Here is a 22,672-nt window from a genome sequence, read left to right on the forward strand (position 1 = left end):
CATAACGGCCAATCCCCAGCCCCAGTCAGAAGCAAGCCATTTATCCGCTGCGAGACTTCTGCACTGCGCTCCTTAATATGAATGTGACACTGGCAGACGAGGTGGCCGGGGGGTTAAGGCGATGGCCTGCTACTATGAATGTGCCAAACACTTAACTAGGTATTTGTGTCTTTCTCCTCTACTGCTTTTATAAACATTTTTCCCCCTAAAGCAGATGCCATATTTTATGTCATTTTGTATCTCCAGCACTTAATGCAGTACCTGTCACAGAATGGACATGTAATAAATGTGAGTGGAACAGAAATAACTAATTTTAAAATTTGATTTGTAAGAAATTATAGACTCTATTCACTTATAAAATTTAGAGAGGCACACACCTTCACCCTATTTAAATAGTGAAGAATCTTATCTCATTCCAAAAAAGACTGACATTTTTCTAATTCAACTTGACTCATTGAATTTTAGAGAGTAGAGTACAGTAATCTTTGCAACATAGGAAATACCAGGGTTGCTACATAATCGAGTTTGTATGGGAGAGTCCAAGACATATTGCTAATTTTTAAATGAAAACTTCCTGAACCCCATGGAAATGTAAAGCAAAGCTGGAACATATAAGAAATGTGTACATTTCTTGTGTGTTCCAATTACAAAATCTTTCAAAGTCCCCAGCTGAAATATTTGTCCAAACAGATAACCATGCAGTATTGCCTCAACCAACTGCTAAGGAAAGAAACAGAGTTCAATTCCATTGACTTGAACTAACCCCACTAACCCACTAACTCCAAGGTTTTACTTCCTCATCAGCAATAATAAAACATCACAAAAAACAGCAATCCAATCAGAAGACTCAAATATGAAAAATGAGCATGGTGGTGTTCAAAAATTTAAATACATATTTAGTATTCTATTAAAATACGAAATACTAGGACTCAACAAAATTTATGAAATGTCACTTAATAACTCATTGCTCCCGTATTAAAGTGACTACCCAATCACCTTATGTTTTTAAGAGCTCTATTCTTTTGCAGAGATCCAGAGATTCCTTTGGCCGCATTTGAACATTCTAGATTTGAAGTTTACACACAACGCATTTAGTAGAGAATGTAGGGTCTGCCATGTTAGCAACCTGAATATTACACTCTCAACCTCTGCTATAAAGATATAACCACATGCACTTTTGCTATAATTTATACATAATACATACATATCACATGCACATTTTCTGTCATACATCTCTTAATGTGCCCCATACATTCATATGCATATACATGTATATACATGCATGCAGGGAAACAAAGGTAAGGATGATCAGACATCCCTTTGTGTCTCACTGAATTATAATAGCTTGCTAGAGAAATTATACCTATTGTGTTCCTTGTTCGGTTGGCTGAGGTTATAAGAGGTAAATAAGGATTTATGGACTATCTTGATGTGTGTACCATGCCTCCCAACTAGAACTTTGTCTTGCTCTTATATTCTTTTCAGTTACTGGGACTGTGAGGTATTAGGCACATGTTGGTGGAAAATGAAATGTCCAAAAGCATGTCTATCTTGGTTCATATCCTAAACCCACTAGTTAACAACTGAGAGACCAAGTCCTTGAATGACCTGAGCTTCAGTTTCTTCATCAATAAAATGTGTGAAGATATCAATAGACTTAGTGGCTGCAAGTTCCTCACACGGAGATACCCCCCTAGATTGTTAATGAGTATTTGCTCATTAATTGATAAACTTGTCTCAGAAAAGGTCTGGAGTTACTGCCAACCATTACTTTTACAGACTTGCCTGCTTTACAGCTCTACAGACAGGTGTTTGAGAATGTAAGAAATTAAAATAGAAATCGGAAAGCTTTTTAGTCCATTTTGCTAATTAATGTGTCAGAGCTCATAAAGAAGAAGTCATCGGCTTTCTTTAGTGCCGCATCATCTGAAAGAGCTGGGTCAGCAGAGAGCTTTGCAGACAGTCAATACATATTCAAACAGCTCCCAGCAGTAAATCAAAACAACAAAAAATGAAGACACAGTGAAAAAAGTGAAATTTATAAGTCCTTTCTGTCTGAATGCTGAGGAGCATGAAACTGCTGGTGTAGGTGTCAATTCAGCATGCAAAAAAAAAAAAGAAAGAAACAAATGATTACTTTTCGGACATATTATATGAGTCTGTACAGTCAAATTAAAGCATTTTTTTAAAGCTATGCCAAATTTGACTCCATTTTCTCTGGATTCTAATGCCCCCTTATAATATGTAATATAAACCAATATTTATTGGTTTTATTGTTTAAAATATTTTTATTGTTTAAAATATAATTTAAAATATATATCTTAAAATATACATATTGTTTAAAATACATATTGGTTTCATTGTTTAAAATCTACATAAATATACTAAAATATATATTGTTTAAAATGCATATATATATATTTGACTATATATATAGGATTTGCCAAATATATAATATATATTTGTCAAATATATATAGTAGGATTTGAATATATATAGTAGGATTTGAATATATATACATGTGTGTGTATATACATCCTACATATGTTTTATATATAGGATATGCATATCCTATATATATATCCTATATATATATCCTACATATATATACACAGAATTATTCATTGCTAGGATTTGAATTTTGTTAGAATTCAATTAGTGAGGCAGGTAGGGAAAGAGGTAATAGACACCTTAATGGTTTTTCAAGACTTTCTGAAACTTGTGAGTTTTCTTGAAAAAACTAAATGAAAGGCAAAAATTTGCTTCTAACTTCTCTGGGTAGGTCTCTCCATTCTGTAGATACCACTGATACAGAGGAGGGCCCTGCGGTTATAAGAAGAACATCCTGCCATCTTTCTTGCCAAGGTATGAATATAATGTGCTCCAGGGGAAGGAAGCACCTGAGGTAGGGCATAGAGGAGGCTTCAGAATATTTGAATTGATTTCAGAAGGGGTGAGGGAACACTACCTTTGAAGCCAAAAATGTTGGAAAGATGATCTTACCTGGGCCTTTGATTTGATCTGAATTCTGAGGAATCAGCCATTTAAAAATTAAGCCAAGGAAAGGATGCCAAAAACATTGTCACAAATTTGGGAGGTATCCAAGCCAGACCAACAGATGGAAATTGGCACAGAATGGCCCTCTGCGCACTAAGTAGCTGATGCAGATGAAATTTTAACTCAGATGAATTTATTAAAATCTTGCATGTCATCCCGAGTAAGAAGATGGGTGATAGATTTAGGTCATCATATACTATTTAATTTAACTTCCTTATGGTCTTAGATTGTGTGCAAACTGTCCAAACATTTCCAAAAACAAAAATAGACAGAGAGAGATATTCTTTCTTCTTAGCAAAAGAGAAATCACTTTTGTTTTTAAGCCTAAATATTCTGGAGAAATGATCTGGGAAAGGGAAAGGTGAAACAAAGTTGAATGACTCCATTTGACATTGGTGAGAGAAGTGTGGTCACAGAACAGTATACATCACAATTCAAACTCATAACCAGTGGAGTGGTCACACACTGTAGCAGACTGAGAGTACAGTTATATATTAGGTCAGTTTTTTAAATGATTTTGTCACTAAAAGAGGTTGCCAGAATTGAGGAACCCTTAATCCTCTTTCACCACCACCACCAAAGCCTATGAGAAATTGCTGAACAAATGTGCAGAACACAGCCCTGGCTGGTGTGGCTCGGTGGATTGAGTGCCAACCTGTGAACCAAACTGTCGCCAGTTCAATTCCCAGTCAGGGCACGTGCCTGGGTTGCGGGCCAGGTCCCCGGTGGGTACTGTGCAAGAAGCAACCACTCATTGATGTTTCTCTCCCTCTCTTTCTCCCACCCTTCCCCTCTGTCTAAAAAATAAAATAAATAAAATCTAAAAAAAAACCTTAAAAAAATGCAGAACCCAGGAGGGGGTTGCCCTTTAAATGAGAGATGAGTTTTTGAGAATCATTACAATTTCTAAAAAAACAAATATAAAGCACGGGGGAGGGAGGGTGTTCTTGAGTATATAAACTCACAAGGTTAGTAGCATATTTTTCTTCAATGCTGCCCTGAATTTTCTCAAAACTGCTAGTGAGGTTTTACAGAGTGCTTTTGATTTAACTCTAAAGTGTCTAATTTTAGGGAATTGTTTTGTGCTCTTCACTGTGTTTTATCATATGCCACTTTTGCTCCCAAGCTATCAAGTTTTTGGTTGTTTTTCAGCATTTGCTCTGGTTCCACCGAAGGCCAATCAAAACCTCAAATGACACTGTGATAGGATATAAAAGTAATTAGAAATATAAGGATAGTGAACATTGAATTCCATCACGACCCCAAATCTTCTTTAAAACTTCCGATGGACGTAAACAATACGCCCCATGTGAACAACACAGAGACTGAGACCCGATTTCCATCAACCAGTTAAAGCCACCATATGGAGCTTATCACGAACCCCCCTGACAGCTTTCAAGTTATGCTGTTTCGACACTTTTGTTTAGAAGACTATTATAAGTTTTATACTTCAAGTAATTCCTTATTAATATTTGCATACCGCACTATATAAAAACATGTCATTCAAATTTACCTAAAATAATACAGCAAGATACTAAGGTAACAATGCTCTCATTTAAAGAGCCTGACAATAACTTTTAGTTACTGGCTAATAGTCATTTGTTTGGGAATTAAGAATATTAGAATAAAATTTGATTTCTTGGATAAAGCCAGAAAGTTTATCATTACCTCCTTTTCAAAAACCAAATTGATAAAAATTCTTAAAGACTGCTTGCTTTCACTTTTTACCTGGAAGTCTATCCGATATGTAAAAAGGCTTTCATCTGCAGGTGGTAAAATGGAGAACTAACTATAAGCAGTACTATGCGTTTAAGATGAAAATAATAGAGGCCATCCTTTGGGGTTCCTTGATCATGAGAACTTCCTTCTCAGACTCTTAAAAATATTTTCAGTAGCAGAGAATTTAATGGAGGAGGGTGATGGGAACAATCCTTGTCCACTGTGGCAATTTATCCGTTGTCCAGCATGTGGCAATTTATTCCACTGACAGAAATCTTTTCTTTTACAGTGATCCAACCTCTTAGACTCTTTATTAGGATGAGCAAAAACCAAACCAAAACAAAACAAAAAAAAAAGGAAAAAGATATCTAAGTGCTGTGAACCAGCCCTCTCCTGCTGTTATCACTAGAGAATGGGGAGAAAGAATAAAAGAGAAAAATCACAATTTTGCCCTGGAACATGATGGAGGTAATGAGGCATCGAGACCACTTACTGCTGAAAACATAACTGGCACATAAGCCCAGGAGATGCATGGTGGTGGGAAAGAGTTCTTTGTTTCAGAAACAGAGGGATGTCAACAAATTATAACCGTTCTGTGGTTTGGAGTGGTGATTCTAAGAGTAAAATGGATATTTCTGCCCCAAATATTGCACCCATAGAGAACAGCAATGACTGCAGTGTCTACTAGCCTAGTGGCCTTAAGTGTTTTCAACTAACGTGAATGAACGATGAGGAAAGGGTTAAAGGAACAGGAAGCAGGCCCTAGGCGATGAAGAAGAAGTTTGGATTTGAGACCTGAACGTTTCTCACACATGATAAGCAGCCAGGAGACACTTGGAGATCCTTGTGGACCTTCTAGAGAACCTCTCGGAAGCTCATTCCTGAGTCTAAAGAAAGAGAATACAGTCGCCTTGGGTCCAGTCCCCTTTGATGTCACGTAAAAAGACTATTCTTTTTCGAAGAGAAGACATGAGCAAATGTTTTTATTCTGGAACTTTCTGTCCAATCACTTTAATACGAAAGTCATCATGGGAAAAAATTCCAAACTTCCTTGGGGTTTCTTTATAATGTTTTCATTGTTTTAAGTGTTCTGCTGGCATACAGGTTGAAGAGTTTTGGTTTTCGAATCATTTTTTTGGACACGTTTGTTCTCTCCTCTCAAACATTTTGAGTCAGCATACATTATGCCACTGCACGCAGAGCCAAGCAATAATTCATCTTCATGGAAGTCAGAGACAACTCATGTATTAATTAGCAAGCCTTTCAGTGACTAGTGGATGGAAATACGTTCCAACTGCTACCCAAACAGAGCCAGTGATTTCCAGGAAGAAGAATATAAAGTCAGTTACAAGGGATTTCTTACCCAATTTGTGTCCAGCCAATGAGTGGACTTTGCTTTCATCTGGCACTGAGGAGAAATAAAAGAGACAAGGATCAGTCTGCTTGTAAATCAGCCATTTTTGAACTAAATTAATATAGATTTATAATAAGTTAAACCTTTTACTGGCAAAGATTTGAGAAAAAACTTTCCCAGCTTACCTGGGGTCCCTCATTTCTATTGGTAGATATTTTATTTATTTTTCTCTATTCTTTTTTTAGTGTTCATTCTATTACAGTTGCTCCCCTTTTTGTCCCTTTTGCCCCTCTGCCCCGCCCAGCCCTGCTCCCACAGTCAGTCCCCTCCCCGTCGCCCACATCCGTGGGGCATGCGTACATGTTCTTTGACTAGTCCCTTCCCCTTCCTTCCACCACGCCCCCTCCCTCTCCCCTCCTACAGCTAGCATTGGTAGATATTTTAAATAGCTATTAAGATACACACACATATGATTTCTATAAGTATAATTTAATTTTCTTTTAATTTTCAGTACTTCCAGTTTTTTAAAACTGGATTATTATTTTCATGTTTGCAAAAAGAAGAAACTAAATGCATGGGACTGGAGATGTATAATACATAGTAAAACTTTTAAGCGTAATAGCACTAGATCCACTCAATACTGAACTTCTGTGTCTGATAAAGCTAGAGTAAAAGTGAACAGACTTATCATCCCCCTAAGAAATGTAAAACAGACAAAACATGAAACAAGAGGTTAGATATCGGGCAACAGAGGACAGCACTCCCGAGAGATGGGGAACAAGGGGCATGAACCCTGCAACTGCCCTAGTTTGCTGTGTGGAGCGGTTCCAGACTGTGCTGCAGGGAGGAGAACACAGGCGGAGCCCCACGATCTCCCGGCCCGAGGGCGTGCAGCTGCGTGTGCAGGGAAGCCAAGGCAGATGGAGTCTGGAGGGCAGAGAGCTGGGGAGGAGAGGGCTAGGCACGATTCCTTCTGAGATTTGTGGAAGGGCCCCTCAAGTATTTTGTTGAATACCGATGATCGATGATTGTGACCTAGCATGGCAGAGAACCACCTCAAAGTAAAAAGGGAACAGTGTTCAAAGTTCACACGGGGCTGGGAACAGGCACTATTTCCAAAAGCCAGAGTGAAAAACTTCCTAATTCACCAACACCAGTTAGAATATAAAGAGGTACCTTGCTTCAGAGGTGGAGGAAAATAACTCTGGATGAACCCAGCTCTAATGAAATAGGTAAATTTTTGGAAGACGCAAATTACCAAAGTTTAAACAGGGAGATCATCTGAATAGCCATATAGGTTGTTTTGTTAATGAATTTTTAGTTAAAACTTTTTCACAAAGAAAACTTTAGACTGATGGCTTGACTGGTGAATTCTACCTACCAGACTTTTAAGAAGAAATAATATCCATTTTACAGAAATTCTTTCAAGAGATTCAGAGGAAGGAATATATCCCAACTCATTCTACGAGGCTGGTGTGACCCAGACATCAGGCAGAAATAGTACATGAAAGATGTCGACCAGCATTTCTCATGAACACAGACACAAAGTTCTTAACCCCGAAGCATCTCTGCACAGATTGTCCCGTTAACATTCAACAACAGCTGGGCACTGTTCACCATGTGCACTGTTCGTGTCAGTCTACAAAACTCTGGCGCTCGAGGGTGGAAGCAAGGTGAGGGAACTCTACTAACGAGAAGCACCGCTCCCATTTCCCCACAGCCAGGCAGGTCTTCAGAGTAATTCGCCCCTCCTTCCTCAGCCAACTAGTCACATTTCATTCAACCAGTCACTCACTAAACATTGATCTTTCCACTCCTACCTGACCCTCCTTTTTTAGTGATGTCTTTATTTTCTAGATAAAAGCACTGCCTGTCTGTAATTTTTCTGGTATTAACTGCTTAAAAATACTGTTAGAGAGTTCTTTGCACTTCCAGCTGGAGATGTCAGTTTGTGCTTATTAGGCTCCGATTGGGAGGCCAATTTCTGTCTTTCCCAAGTCTGAAAAGTTTTACAGTGGAATCTGCTGTATAAATAGAAAAATATTGGAAAATAATCATCATGATTAAAAATACTAGTTGATAATATTTATTGAGTACTTGTAATCACAGGTTCTGTCCTATGTATGCAAATTACATCTAATTCATTTAATCCTCACAATGGCCCGTAAAAATAGGTGTTGTTATTATCCTTTCTTTGTAGACAAAGAAACTGAGGCGCGTCGCTGAGGCGGAGGGAAAACACGGTCTTTTTAACCGTTCTAATTGTGATGAATCACAGAGGAGCTGTTGTAGTTTTTGAATCACCAGCAACATAAATTAAACACCCGACAGGCATCTGTGTGTTAGAAAGTTCTTATCCTTTTTATCTGAATATATTTTTTTAACAGAAATCTTTCTGTGGTGACCAGTAGTCACGAGTGTTAGCTATAATTTAATTAAAGATGTTTGGAAATCTACAATTTTAGTAGGTTCAAGCTAAAATATCCATTCCCATTTCACAGATGAAAAGTCACCGGTCTGAGTTAAGATCTTGACATGGAAATTTACTAGTTGTATGCAATTTAATTTAACTTTCTGTGCTTCAATTTCATCATGTATAAAATGAGGATAATATGGGTTACTCCACAGGTTTGAAGTAAAAATTACATACGTATATTTATGCAAAGTATTTAGAAGATGATACAGTAAGTGCTTGAGAAATATTAGTTATCATCATTACTACTGATTAGAAACTAAATAGAAACAGAATAACATGATAGCTAATAATGAGATAGATGTGGGTTGAATTCCAGCTGTACCAGGCAAGTGACAAAGCTTTTTCTAACCTCAGTTTCCCCATGTGAAATGAGAAATAAAAGGCTATGCAGGGAGTTGTGGGAATAAAATAAAAAAAATATGTACAAAAGCACTTAGCACAGTGCCAGTTATATATTCTCTATAACACAAACTTTTGAGAAATGGAAACTGTGAGAGTGGTAAAGGTTATGAGTTTGGTCGTGGTGGTGGACTCTATGATTTAACTCGGCGGGAACTCGGAAGGAATACAGGGACACAGTGATCAAGAGTGCACTGTGCTTGAGACGGGGCACCCGGTGCTTTGAACTGTTACCTCTCGGATGATCCAACACCGGAGGCAGGGTACACCTCCCAGTTTGCCCAGTTCCTAGTTCATCTTGTAGAGGACGAAAGCAAAGAAAACATCATACTCAGACTATATGGTGTTATTATTTACAGTCATTCTGAAAAAGAGATTCATAGAAGGGTAGACTTTTGTTGTTTTGCTTTTGCCTGTATTTTTTAAACAGACATGTCATCCCATTAAATCTAAGCCAATTTACATACTGTAAATTTCCCAGTCATGTTAGGTTAAACATGGTACTTTCTTAATTTTTTGGCTGCATACTGAGTATTATTCTTAGTAGGCATACTTATCATTATTTTAATTGACAATTTGAAATTCTTTACAACACTAACATATGCTATTTTTAAAAACAGTGTAGAAACTCCAAATGAGTGATAGGCATAAAAATTAAGGGTCTCTCACCAAAATATTCACCGACACAGATATCTATCTTTAGGACAGAAGATAATGAATAAACATAATAGAAAAAGAGAGAACTATAATGACTTAATTAATAGAATTCATTTTATTTAAAAGGTTAAATTGGGAACAATCATCTTTTATGCACATACTTAGTGCTGGGAAATGATTTAAATAACAGTAGCAAATGAGAAAATGAGGTAAAATTATACACACCATCACCACTTTTTTAAAATGACAAGTGTTATAATTAATACTCAACTTCCTTTATAACTCAGATTACCTTAGAGCTACTCCAAAGTTATCTCTTGGGGCTGGAACTTAAGTCTAGTCATTTCATTGCATAATATTTAGATAGCACAGTGAGCGGAGCAGCAGCAGCTTGAGTGGGAGGGCGCGTCACTTTGAACAAAGACCTTAAGTACCAGAGAGGGAAAGATCAGTGGGCTGGGCGTGGGAAAGGTCTTTCTTCCAAAACGGTAGGGCACCAAAAGCACTGAGGAACAAAGTGGTGGAGCCAAGGAGCTCCACCAATTGATGGAGCAGGAGCCAAAGTGCCTTGTTCTAGTTCTGATGACAGGTTGCTCTCCTTTCACATTTTCTTAGCCTATATATTCCCTTTCTTACCCTTCAGTTCTACCCAAGGGATGGTACTGCTTGCTCTTGATTACTTTAAAGGGATATCACAGTAATTGAAGAGACACCAGTGAAGTTCTCAGTCCTTCTGAAGGTATAGTTCAGACACTTTTATTGTAACTGTTATTACATACTTAAAACTTAAATACCATGAATTTGCCCCCCTGAGGTATCTCTGGATTTATTTAGATAATGGGATTTCTACACTGAGCTCATGCTTCCTGGTATTCAGCTCCAGGTCATGGATACCACTTGATCCGATTACTCTCAGGCGTAAAGATTGCCATGAGAAGTACACTCTCTGGTGTGGATGGTTGTTAATGCCATGGTCCGCCCTCTGCTTCAGGAAGATGTGCTTGGAAAACAAGGGGCCACTCGGCTTGTGTTTCTCCTTATCTTGGTTGTAGAACTTTGAGCTAATGAGAACCGCTCAAAACCAATGGCAGCTTTTTCAAAAGCGTGGATAAACACATACAGCCTTTTAAGTCCAGCCAGGTTCACTGTATGGAAGAGAAACCATAAAGAAAGAAAATAGGGAGAGGACTTCCGCCAAGATGGAGGCATAGGTGGAAACACTGTGCCTTCTCCCACAACCAAGTTTGAATACAACAAAGGTTTGGAGAAACAAAGACACAACCAAAGGACAGAAAATTGAATTATACGGAAGTCAGACTACATCTAACCGTTCAACGGGGACGGTAAGAGGGGCGGAGCCAGCAGCGAGCAGGGTCGGGCAGGACAGGGCCCCGACCCAGGCACGCAGGCAGACGGGAACCAGTTGGGGTGCGGGGCAGACCGCAGGCGCATATTTGTGAACAGTGAGACAGACCACGCAGGCCCCAGGGGGCGAGGGCTGACGGCGGTGGCACACTCGAGTGCAGTGGGGCGAAACGCGTGGGCCTGGTGACGGCAGCAACTGCGGCACCAGTGAGGGCCGTGGCGGCAGGCGGCGGACAGGACGCCATAGTCCCTCTTTGACCCCGCCCCCACATACAGCGTCACAACCCAGCGACTTAGTTGCCCTGTTCTAGTGAACACTTTAGGGCTCTGATCCTTCTATGAAACAGGCACGAACAACCCGAAAGATGGCGCAAGAAGAACTCAAAGTCCCAGAGCCAATAACTCTAAGCGACCGAGAAATTGCCAGCCTCTCAGAAGCACAATTCAAGACACTATTTATCAGGATGCTCACAGAACTGGTGGATTATAGTCACAAATTAGAGGAACAAAGTCACAAATTAGAGGAACATATGAAGGCTAAACTAATTGAAATGAAGGGAGATGCACAGGAAACCAATAGTGATGGAAAGGAAACTGGGACTCAAATCAATGGAATGGACCAGAAGGAAGAACAAAACATCCCACCAGAAAGGAATGAAGAAATGAGAATTCAAAAAAATGAGGAGAGGCTTAGGAACCTCCAGGACATCTTTAAACGTTCCAACATCCGGATTATAGGGGTACCAGAAGGGGGAAAGAAACAGCCACGAGTGGAAAACGTATTTGAACAAATAATAAAGGAGAACTTCCCCAGTCTGGCAAAGGAAATAGACTTCCAGGAAATCCAGGAAGCTCAGAGAGTGCCAAAGAAGTTGGACCCAAGAAGGAACACACCAAGGCACATCATAATTACATTAGCCAAGACCAAAATGAAGGAGAGAATCCTAGAAGCAGCAAGGGATAAGGGGACAGTCACCTACAAAGGAGTACCCATCAGACTGTCAGCGGATTTCTCAAAAGAGACCTTACAGGCAAGAAGGGGCTGGAAAGAAGTATTCCAAGTCATGAAATCCAAAGACCTACAGCCAAGATTGCTTTATCCAGCAAAACTTTCATTTAGAATGGAAGGACAGATAAAGTGCTTCTCAGATAAGGTCAAGTTCAAGGAGTTCATCATCACCAAGCCCTTATTATATGAAATGCTAAAGGGACTTATCTAAGAAAAAGAAGATGAAAAATATGAACAGTGAAAGGACAGCAAACACACAGTTATTAACAACCACACCTAAAACAAAAGCAAACCAAGAGGACAGCTAGATCAGGAGTGGAACCATAGAAATGAAGAACACATGGAGGGTTAGAAACAGGGGAGTGGGAGGGGGAGAAGGGGGGGGAAGCACAGAAAATAGCATAGATGGTAGGTAGAAAATAGATAGGGGGGAGGGCAAGAATAGTGGGGGAAATATAGAATCCAAAGAACTTGAGACATGTGGTTATAAACTAAGGGGGGGAGAATGGTGGGGGAGGGAGTGTGCGGGTGGAAGGGAATGAAGGGGGGGAATAGAACAACTGTAATAGTATAACCAATAAAATATATTTAAAAAAAATTCTTCCAATCCATAAAAAAAAAGAAAAGAAAATAGGGAGAGAAGAACCTGTGAGCAATATGGCACACAGAACTTGTTAGCAGCAAACGTCAAAGTGTATGTAATACTTAAACACATTGGCTTCCCAGTAGGGTACATTTATATTAATACAGTGATCACTTAAAGTGTTTTATTCTTTTGTCAAGCCTTCTTATACACTTCAAATACATTCTCACTAGGGTGAAATAATGCCCCTGCTTATTGATAGCATTTGCTATGAACTGTATAATATAAGTGACTATTAGGCACTGCACTTGCTTAATAAAAATTTGCAGAACAGTGGCAGATTTGGTGAGTTAATGGGCCCCATATGCTCTTCTTAGGCGGAAAGAGAGGGTGTATTGCTAACGTGCACAAGTCTCTTCAGATGAAGATTGCCATTAGCTACACTTATTCTCTTTGAGAATGCCAACCCTATGTCATGAATGGGGAATATGCAAATGTGTTCCGATCCTCGCTACTTCATATTCAGGTACTTTGATGTAAAGCAGCACTCTACAGTATGATGCAACGCTTGCCTTTTACTTAGACAGTGCTATTTCATTTAAGTTTTGATTTACATATCTTTGACATAATAGAGACTGCAGTTATGAAGGTGACGTTTGGCACAGCACAAATGTATCTTCTAATGAGGTCATAAGTACTTCTCTTTGAATAGTTTGCTAGGAAACTAAATATCAAATAATATCTTAATGGTTAATAAAGTGGTTTCTAAGACTTGTTCCCTCATAACTTAAAACAATTGATGTAGTTGCCAATATTTAAAATCATGTTATTCTTTTTGCAGATCAATTGCTGTATCCCTGATTGATTTCCAGAATTTTTAAGGATGGCAAACCTGTTTCAACTTGTAAATTAAGCTCCGTCCTTAGCAACCATGAACTATTAGTGCATTGATTTATAGTGTTTTCTTATATTGATGATTTTTTAGCACAGTTTCTCTTTAGGGAGACTTTTTGTGTATCTATGCATTTTTATGTGTTGAAAAATTATTCCATTTCTTGAAAACAAAAGAGCAAAAAACATAAACAAGGTTTTTTCTGAAAAAGTGGTTAGGGAATTAGTACAAGACGATGGTGCTAATGTGTATCTTGCTGCTGCCTCTCTCAGCAAGCCTCCTCAGAGCACTGTGCGGCTCCCTGGCTGTGCGGCTGGCTGGCAGTAAGCTAGTGGGAACTCAGTAGGCGAAGTTTCTTCTGACATGATGCCACAGGACGAAATGAGGACCTGCTCCCTCACAGTTACCCAACTATTCCTATGTTCCAACGTTTCCGTCACCTCTGTAACCTCCTTTCTTTCTACATGGAGCCCGGGGGAGCTTAAATCTCAAGCTAGAAAAATCCAATACTTTTCACATGTTCTTATGCCATTGTCTTTTACTCATTAAAGAGTATTGGGAAAATTCAAGCATTTCTTTATAAGTTCATTAATTAATTTGTTTTGAATCCATTCAGCAAACACTGTCTTTCTTCAAAGAATCAGAAACTGTGTGAGCTCTGAGTACTGCTCCCTCGACCCCCCTGTGAAGGGGTCCTCCTGGCCCAGGGAGCCTACTGCCCCGTGCGCTCTGTGCCGTACTCAGGAGGTCCTCTGGGTATTTCTGGAGTCCACTCTCTCGGCACTTCTTTCTTCTCTGGGACTGCTCATTCCAACCACTTTGCTTCCCCTGGACTCTCAACCCCACTGCCTCAACTTAGGTATTTACAAATGTGATAAGCCCTGGCTGGTGTGGCTCAGCGGATTGAGTGCCAGCCTGGGAACCACAGCAGCATGGGTTTGATTCCCAGTCAGGGTACATGCCTACACTATGGGCCAGGTCCCTGGTTGGGGGCATGTGAGAGGCAACCACACACTGATGTCTCTCTCCTTTTTCTCCTTTCCTTCCCCTCTCTCTAAAAATAAATACATAAAATCTTTATAAATAAAAAGAAATTTTAAAAATGTGATATAAATCTTACAGCAAGTTTCATGCTATGGTGTTATTTAATTTCTCTAGGATAAGTTGCAAAATAACTACACTATTTAGTAAATTGAAACCTCTTCGTCCTTAAAACCATAGCTTTCTAAATCACAGAACCAGCTGTCCTAAGGCCATTGAGTAACTTTCACGCAAAGTATAATGGGGAGAACACTAAGCTAAAAATGTGATCAGTGACTAAGGCCAATAGTCTTTGGAAGTCCCATTGTCTGCTTCTCTCCTGCATAAGGATACCACGACATGAAGGCTACGAGTAGGCGATTAAAAAAATTGGGACTAGAGGGCCACACACAGAATGCAGCTGAGCTGTTGATCTGAAAGGAAACCAAGTCCAGACTCAGGGCTCCTCCCCTGTCCTGACGGCACATACGCTGTATTCATGAGTAACCGTCGCAAGTCTTCCTTCCGAGTCCTGCTACCCGGACCCGAGGCTTTTCTGCTGCATGGCTGACCTTGGCAGACAGCTTCCAACTTGCTCTCGACCTCCCTCCCCCTCCCCAGGTCTATTATACATCTCATGTACTCTACTCAGGTTAGCCCATGCTACACATCACTTTCAATATTTTTCTAACCTAACCAAAATCCTCGAAATTTCACTGCCTAGCAAATAATAGTCTCCCTAGCCTTATATTCAGGTTTCAACCATTATTACCTTTCTCATTATATTTTCCTCTATACTGAAGTCATATAAAGTGATTCCTGGTTTTTTCCCAGTTGCCTTTATCCTTAATTGGAAATGCCGCAAACCTCACACATATAAACACTCTTACTCCTCCTGGGCCCACCTCCCCATTATAACCTCCTCTTTGCTGGATATTCTCTCCATCTCTGTTTCCCCCAGAACACTTTGGTTTTGCATCCAAGCAAACATACAACTTTCTACTCTGTATTATGTTGATTTGTGTGCAACTTCAAAGACAAGGAGTATTTTATTCGTCTTTCCATGGTAAACAGTCACTGATTACAAAGGTCCTCGAAGATTTATTGTATAGAGTCTCTGGCCTTTTTGTATGACGACAAAAAGACTGCTCGTGCGAGACCCCTCCTGGGAACCTGCTTTCTGTGTGTCCTTGGGGTCTGCCAGGTTTGGACTGTTTCTACCACTCAGACCACGAAAACGCCCATGTGGTTTAGACTCTTGATACACCTTTCTGTTATCAGCAAGAAATTGATACTGATTAAACCACAGGGAAACCAAGGGTTCAGGCTATCCTGTAAACCACACGACAAACAGCCATTACTCTCTATTAGCAAGTGAAACAACACACCTCTGATTCCACTATTTCTAAGGTGCATTTCCACGGAGTGACTCTATCTTTCAGAGGGAAAAGGAGAAAGGAAACTAAAACCTGTTACCAACTCACATATGTCAGAAATCACGCTAAGCCTTTTAACGTGTGTTATCTAGGGTAATCCTTGCAAAAGCTCTGTGAGTTGGGCCGTACAACCTTCGCTTTACAGAACAGGTAACTGAGGCCCAGTGGGGTTATGTCATAAAGTTAGCAGGTGGGACAGCAAGGATCTGCAGGGTCCCTGACTTCCAACCGCAAATTCCTTGTCCTATGTGAGTCTGAGACGTATGATTCTATTAATAACTTTACGATCAAGAACTATATACAGGGTCTGGCACAAATAACGCCCCTTTTTTACTACAAAATCTTTTATTACAAAATCCTAGGCATGTAACATAATTCTGTAACATGACAACATCACACTCAAGCACACCACATGACATTTTAGGGGAAATGTTCAAACTAAAACTTAAATTATTACACCCACATTATTACCCTACAACCACACTCAAGCAGGGATTACTTCCTCCAACCCTGTATTTCACTAGTCACCGCTACCTACTAAACGTAGCATTTCCTAACAAACTAAGTGAAAGAGCACACGATGTCTCTTAAAAAGGGTTGTTTATACTCTCAGAAGTAGAAAAATAGAGTTGTCATAAGTTGTCGGGAGCTCACACACCTGGAAATTGTTACCAAGGAGAGGCGCGGACTATTGTTCAGGTGTCACAGCAGCGGGAAAGGGAAAAACGCAGCATTAGCTGTTTTGGCAGCCAAACTGCACTGCTGTTGGCTCATCAAGGGTCCAGTCAACTGAAATCCTGGAGTCCTCTTTATATTAACTCCTGTTAAGCCAGCACTTTGTCCAGTGAATACCTGTGAAGAGCCGATTCTTTGCCAGGCATCATGCTGGGCACGGCATTATAGAAGAGAACACGGCAGCCTTGAGCCCTGTACCATCAGGGTTTCTATCACACAGTTAATTGTGAACAGAGGGAGGAGCATTAGCAAACCTTCCCCAACAAAGCTACCTTCAGCTCTCACCTTGACAGATGTAATAACCCCTGGAATGAACTTTGGGATTCTGTACTTACTCCCTACAGATTATTATCTGCACAGAAGCCTGTGTCATCCTTTTAAAACAAAAAAACAAAGCAAAACTCTTAATCATGACAGTCCTTTGTTCAAAGCCTCCTACTAGCTTCCGATCACATTTAGAAGAAAATCTAAAAGCTTACAGCCTGCAGGCCCAGTCTGAGCTGGTGCCCAGGGGTCATTCGAAGCTCATTCGGCACAGCTGTCCCCTTGATCAGCTTCTTCCCGTAAACCTGTTCTGGCCTCACAGCAGTTTCCCAAACCCAGAAAGCGCGCTACTCTTCAGAGCTTTGGGACATGCTCTTCCACACTGGTTGGTGTGCCATTCTCCAAGACAGCCCCGTGGCTCACTGCCACCCTTCGTTCATGTCTCCACAGATATCACATCATCAGGGGTCCTCCCTGGCCACCTCACCTAAGGTAGGACCTTCCCACCCAAATTTGCTATCATTATCTCCTCCTGCTTCATTTTGCGACAAAGCACTCATCATTGCAGGCCATCTTCCCCCCTAGAACCTAAGCTCCATGTGGACATGGGCTTTGTTTTGTTCACTAATTTATTCCCAGGGTCTGGAACAATGCCTGGATCAGAGTAGATGCTCAATAAACACCTGTTAAATGAAAGAAGGCTGATCAGGGAGCTTTGTAAACAGGTCACTAAGAGACTGCACCTAGCTTATGGACTGGGCCTTTCCAACGACTTTGAGACCTGGAGTTACACAGGGAAGTGTGAAGATCATGTTTGGACAGAGGAAACATGAAAGCCCCCAAATAGGTCCCACACATGGAACCCAAAGATCTTCCATACAGCTGGAGCGCTCGGCATGAGAGGGAGACCAGTGCAAAACCAAGGGGAAGAGAAAGGAGGGGCCCAGTCATGGGGGATATCAAAAACGCCATAATGAGTTGTCTTTATTCTGAGGGTAACAGGATGCTGTTAAGGGATTTTCAGCAAGAAAGTGACATGATCAGATTTGTGTTTTAAAAAGATTACCCAGGCTGCAGCATGAAAAATGAATTGAATGGGAGTAAGACAGGAGGTAGTAACTTCTTTTTTTGAATCCTGGTACAGGAATTTACATTTATCCCTATTAAATTTAATCTTCTGAATTGTAGCTCATCAGTTCTCCCTGTTTAGATCTTTTGGAATCCTGGTGCTGTCATCCAGTGCATGAGATAACCCCCCAAACTGTGTGTCACTTACACATTTGAAGCGTAAGCCTGCTAAATCCAAGTCATGCGCAGGGCTTATGTTACTGAACGGCCTCCTGCTCTTTTCATGGCACTTCTGCACGTGCTTGCGAGCTGGCTGGCAGGGTAAAAACACACTCGTCCATCACTCAGTGTTTCTTCTCGTAAAGTTAACTGGCCAGCCCAGAACTGAACCGTAGCCCTCAAGTATCCAGTAACCTGCACTCCCCAGGATTTTCACCTGCATTTCCCCTAGAGCTGGCGGACTTCACAATAACATGGCAAGCCAGTTTACTCCTACGTGAATTAATTTGGGCACCTGGTTCCTGGCTCGGGATTGTGTAGCTACTTCTGTTCTTGGCTATAATAGTGCTATCAAATGATTTCTCTTCTGGCATAAACTGTATATAATACTGTTTACACTTCTGCCTAGAATCTACTATCTGCTTAATATGCAAACAGGGCAAAACCAGAGCTACTAGTATGTAATAGATTTTGAAGAGTTGTCATCTGGACTCATGTTTATTAGAGGATATTAACTTTGGGGGTTTACAGGCTGTCTCTCCAATTCAGAGCACAACCACCCACTTAAATGGAATGCAGAAAGTTTCTCCCACACTCTGGTGAACTGATCTGGTGTCTTTTTCAAAAATATTTTATTCATTAAATTTTAGAGAAAAGAGAAGGGAAGAAGAAAGAGAGGGGGAGAAACATCAAAATGGTTGCCCCTTGCACTCCCCCTGCTGGGGACCTGGCCCACAACCGAGGCATGTTCCCTGACTGGGAATCGAACCAGCAGACCCTTTAACAGGTCTGCATTCAATCCACTAAGCTACACCAGCCAGGGCTGGGCTAGTGTTTTATACTGACCTATGAGATGAGCTCATTTACATCAGGCCCCTTGTTGCATACGAGTGATTATACATACAGATGAAATAGCCACTACTTTTTTGGAAAGTATTAAGGTAAATTAAAAATTTGGACATGTTTGAGCTAATAAAAAGCATTCATAGGAGGAATAGAAAGTTGCTAGACCAGAGTCCAAAGTGATGCTACAGGGAGCAATTTTTAAATCTCTTTCCTTTGATCAGGAATTTCTTCAGAGGCCCCTGAGGCTGCCAATGAAGGAAGGGGAAAAGGAAACGCACTGGACTGTGTCTACGATGTGGAATCTCCTCCTACACTCTGCCCTACTCCCCCTGCCTCCTATCTTATATTAATGTTCCTCGCTGTGAAAAGTTTAAAGAGATTTTGGGAAACTGATTCAGAATTATTTTGGAACAAATTACTCATTTAATAGACATTGACTATTTTTCCCCCCAATCTTTGCACATGCCTAGACATTCTTGTGTACTGGAAAATAATCCCAAAATATAAACTGTTTCCAAATATAGTAATATTTCTCAATGAATTCTAAATGTAACAATAAATAAAATTGGCATAGAGTTACATTCAGGGGATAATAAAATATTTATTAATTTTAAATTTCTGGCTTTATTTCCATATTATAGAGCCAAAAATTCTTTTCACATCTCAGATATTCTGGTAGGTCCTCATGAGGCTCATACATTCTAAGCCTTGTGCCTCTAGTGACTATCAGGAAAAACCAAACACTGGCCTGCTAACGAAAGCAGATGAATTGTTTCAACAATTCAGGGCATGAAAATATAAAGCTAAAATGTTTGCTTGAAGATCATTAAAATATGAAAAAATAATGATCTGTTGTTGTTTTCGCTGGGCGTCTCCTTCTCTGCTTTCACTGGATTCTGTGGTTTGACAATGGCACTGTCATCGTCCCAAGCAACCCTGACTCTTGTCCACTGCTCCAGCCTAAATATAATTGCTCAAGGTTGACTTTGACCATGGAGAGGGAATCAGGTAATTGCTCTCTGAGTCTATAATACCATCCAAATAGGGTTGAAATAACAGTCTCTACACACTGAGAGCCCACAGAACTCAGAATCTCTGCCCGATTCGCCTGAGACTCTGCACTTCTGCACACAGGCAGGAGCTCACAGCCTGGCAGGGTGGCCACAGCAGACACTGTGGGCTGCTGACCCATGTCACCCACCACCCTGTTCTCCCTAGCCACTTTCTAGCTAGAAGATATAGGGCATGTCATTGTCCTGGCCAATGAGATAAAAGTGGAAATCTGGTGGGCGGCATCCTTAGGCAATATTGGATTTCTTCACGTAAAGGGAAGAATGTTGGCAGTACCCTTTGCCTTCTGCTGCCCACCCTGCCTTTTTTTTTCTTTGGTCTGGAACATGGATATGACTTCTGAAGATACACAGCCATCTGCACACTGAAGAAACAAACATGAGGGCAAAAGCCAAAAAATCAAGAACGACAGATTGGGACAAGAGAAGGGGCCTAGGCCTTTAGTAGCTTTGCGGAGCCACTGAATTGGATCAATTTGAACCCCAGATTATGTATGACAAATAGACTTCTGTTTATTGCCCCACTCCTGGCAGAGTTCTCTGAGCGCTGCAGTGGAATGTGCTGCTATTTCATACCATTGTAACTGGTGAGGAGTAACTACCTGTGTCAACCTGAAACCTGTTGACATTCGTCACATGTGCATGCTCTTATCCTCTCAGGTGACAGTCCTCAGTGATATGAAGTCACTCGGAATACTCTGCACCCCCTTCATCCTCTCTGTGTTTAAATATCCCCACTTCTTTCCACCACAGATGGGATTCTCTGCTTTTTAATTCTATTTAGAAATTATTTTAATGCTGCCTATTGATTTTATTCTAATTATAAACATAGTATATTTGCATTAAAATATTTGAAATATACAGGAATGTATACAAAGTAAGATAAAAACTATCCCTGCAGCTTTCACTAGAAGACAAATCAATCTAACATTTTGCTGGATTTCCCTCCACGTGTAAACACACACATTGACACATATTACATACACCGATACGACTGTATATCCTGTTTTTGGTGAATGTTTTATCATTAACACTTCACGTCATTACTCTGAAGATTTTTATTTGTTGCTCAATAGTCTATTTTATCTATTAGATTAGCAGTCAATCATTTCCCCAACCTTCTAATTGCTGGAAAATTAAGTTCATTATAGTGAAAAATCCTTAAACTTAAATCTTGGTCAAATCTTTTATTTTTTTGTAGGATAATTCTTTGACATGAAATGACTGAATAAAAAATAAAAAGAGTGCTAAAGTACTTATAAAATCACCACATTGTTGTGCAGTGAAGAAGCATTCGCTTCAATACCCCGCAAACACGTACTGTGACAGAAGCACATGTATATTTTGCATTTCTCAATGTTTTCCAATAAATTACCTTAATTTCCAAAGTACTTGTGAGATTGAACATATTTCATATACTTGTATATTGGCCAACTGAATTTCCTTTTTCTTCTGTAAATTGTCTAATCATATATTTTCCGAATTATGAAGTAAAATATTTATTTTCTAATAATAAGAGCTCTTCACCTATTAAAGATGCTAATTCTTTGTCATGTACTTTATGTTTATTCCTTTATTCTCCCAAACAAAGAATATGTGGAAAATACGGGTGATGATTAAGGATCTCTTAAGCAGAGACCCTCAATCCTATTTTTAGAATGTTGTTGTTTCCACATTAATTAACTTTTTAGGATGCTGCTGGGTTAAAAGGAAACTGCATAATCCAGAGTAAACTCTCGGGATCCTTTCTCAGTTTTACACACGTTACCCACACTAAATCTCTTCTCTGGCTGAAGAAAAAAGATTTTCCTCTTTTCCCTCAAATAAGCTTCTCTAAGTATTTCTCTTATATACCAGCATTTGATTTTCAACTGAACCTCCTAAAATACGCTTAGAAAAGTACATGGCGATGCTCTATTAAACCCCTGTATAAGCCTATTGCCTTCCTTAGCAAACACAAAATTCCTAATCCAGTAATGATACAGCATGCCATCATTTCTTTCCAGGGGGGGTGGACATCTACACTGAGCTGTCTTTAGAAATTTTTGCCCTTAAAGACTTTGTGACAACATTTTCAATATAATGACATCTCTAAATTATGGCTTGGCTATGGATAAACCCTTTGAGAACTATGCTTTATAGGGACGTAGGTTTAGACATCTAAGGATTAAGTTAGGTTTTTTACGAGTTAATTTACACATCTATCAATGTGAAGTAGCTATGCTGGACACTATAAATTTAGTTGCATGAATATGGAACACTTTCAAATTCCTTGTTATTTTAGCATATGAGGCTTGGTAGACTGTATCAAAAAACTCTTCGATTAAACCTAAATACCAAAATTGCTTCATGGATGAAAATGTGTGTAACGTATGCAGGTAAACTGGGCGAACCTGTCCCAAGTATTTAAACCACATAGAATACTTTGAATTGATCTTGAGTCCATCATGTCTTTTGATTCAGGACTTTTTTGGGTATAACTTTAGGGTATTTGTCATGAAGT

General features: G+C 39.9%; 1 protein-coding gene and 1 long non-coding RNA gene across 2 annotated transcripts in view; one reads left to right on the forward strand and one right to left on the reverse strand.

Annotated features, from left to right (window-relative positions):
* Nucleotides 1-22,672, reverse strand: part of PARD3B (par-3 family cell polarity regulator beta) — a 976,716-nt gene that overhangs the window by 334,798 nt on the left and 619,246 nt on the right. Inside the window, exon 16 of the mRNA XM_037043522.1 lies at nucleotides 6,140-6,184. Within this exon, the coding sequence (XP_036899417.1) occupies nucleotides 6,140-6,184 (45 nt within the window). The remainder of the gene's footprint in view (nucleotides 1-6,139; nucleotides 6,185-22,672) is intronic.
* Nucleotides 141-13,471, forward strand: LOC118985203 (uncharacterized). Its single transcript, XR_005066072.1, has 3 exons — nucleotides 141-159; nucleotides 2,783-2,865; nucleotides 13,461-13,471. It is a non-coding gene; the product is annotated as an uncharacterized LOC118985203 (long non-coding RNA).

Source organism: Sturnira hondurensis, unplaced genomic scaffold (assembly GCF_014824575.4).
Source record: "Sturnira hondurensis isolate 20B ecotype Veracruz unplaced genomic scaffold, ASM1482457v3 Scaffold0004136, whole genome shotgun sequence".
Classification (NCBI taxonomy): Eukaryota; Metazoa; Chordata; class Mammalia; order Chiroptera; family Phyllostomidae; genus Sturnira; species Sturnira hondurensis.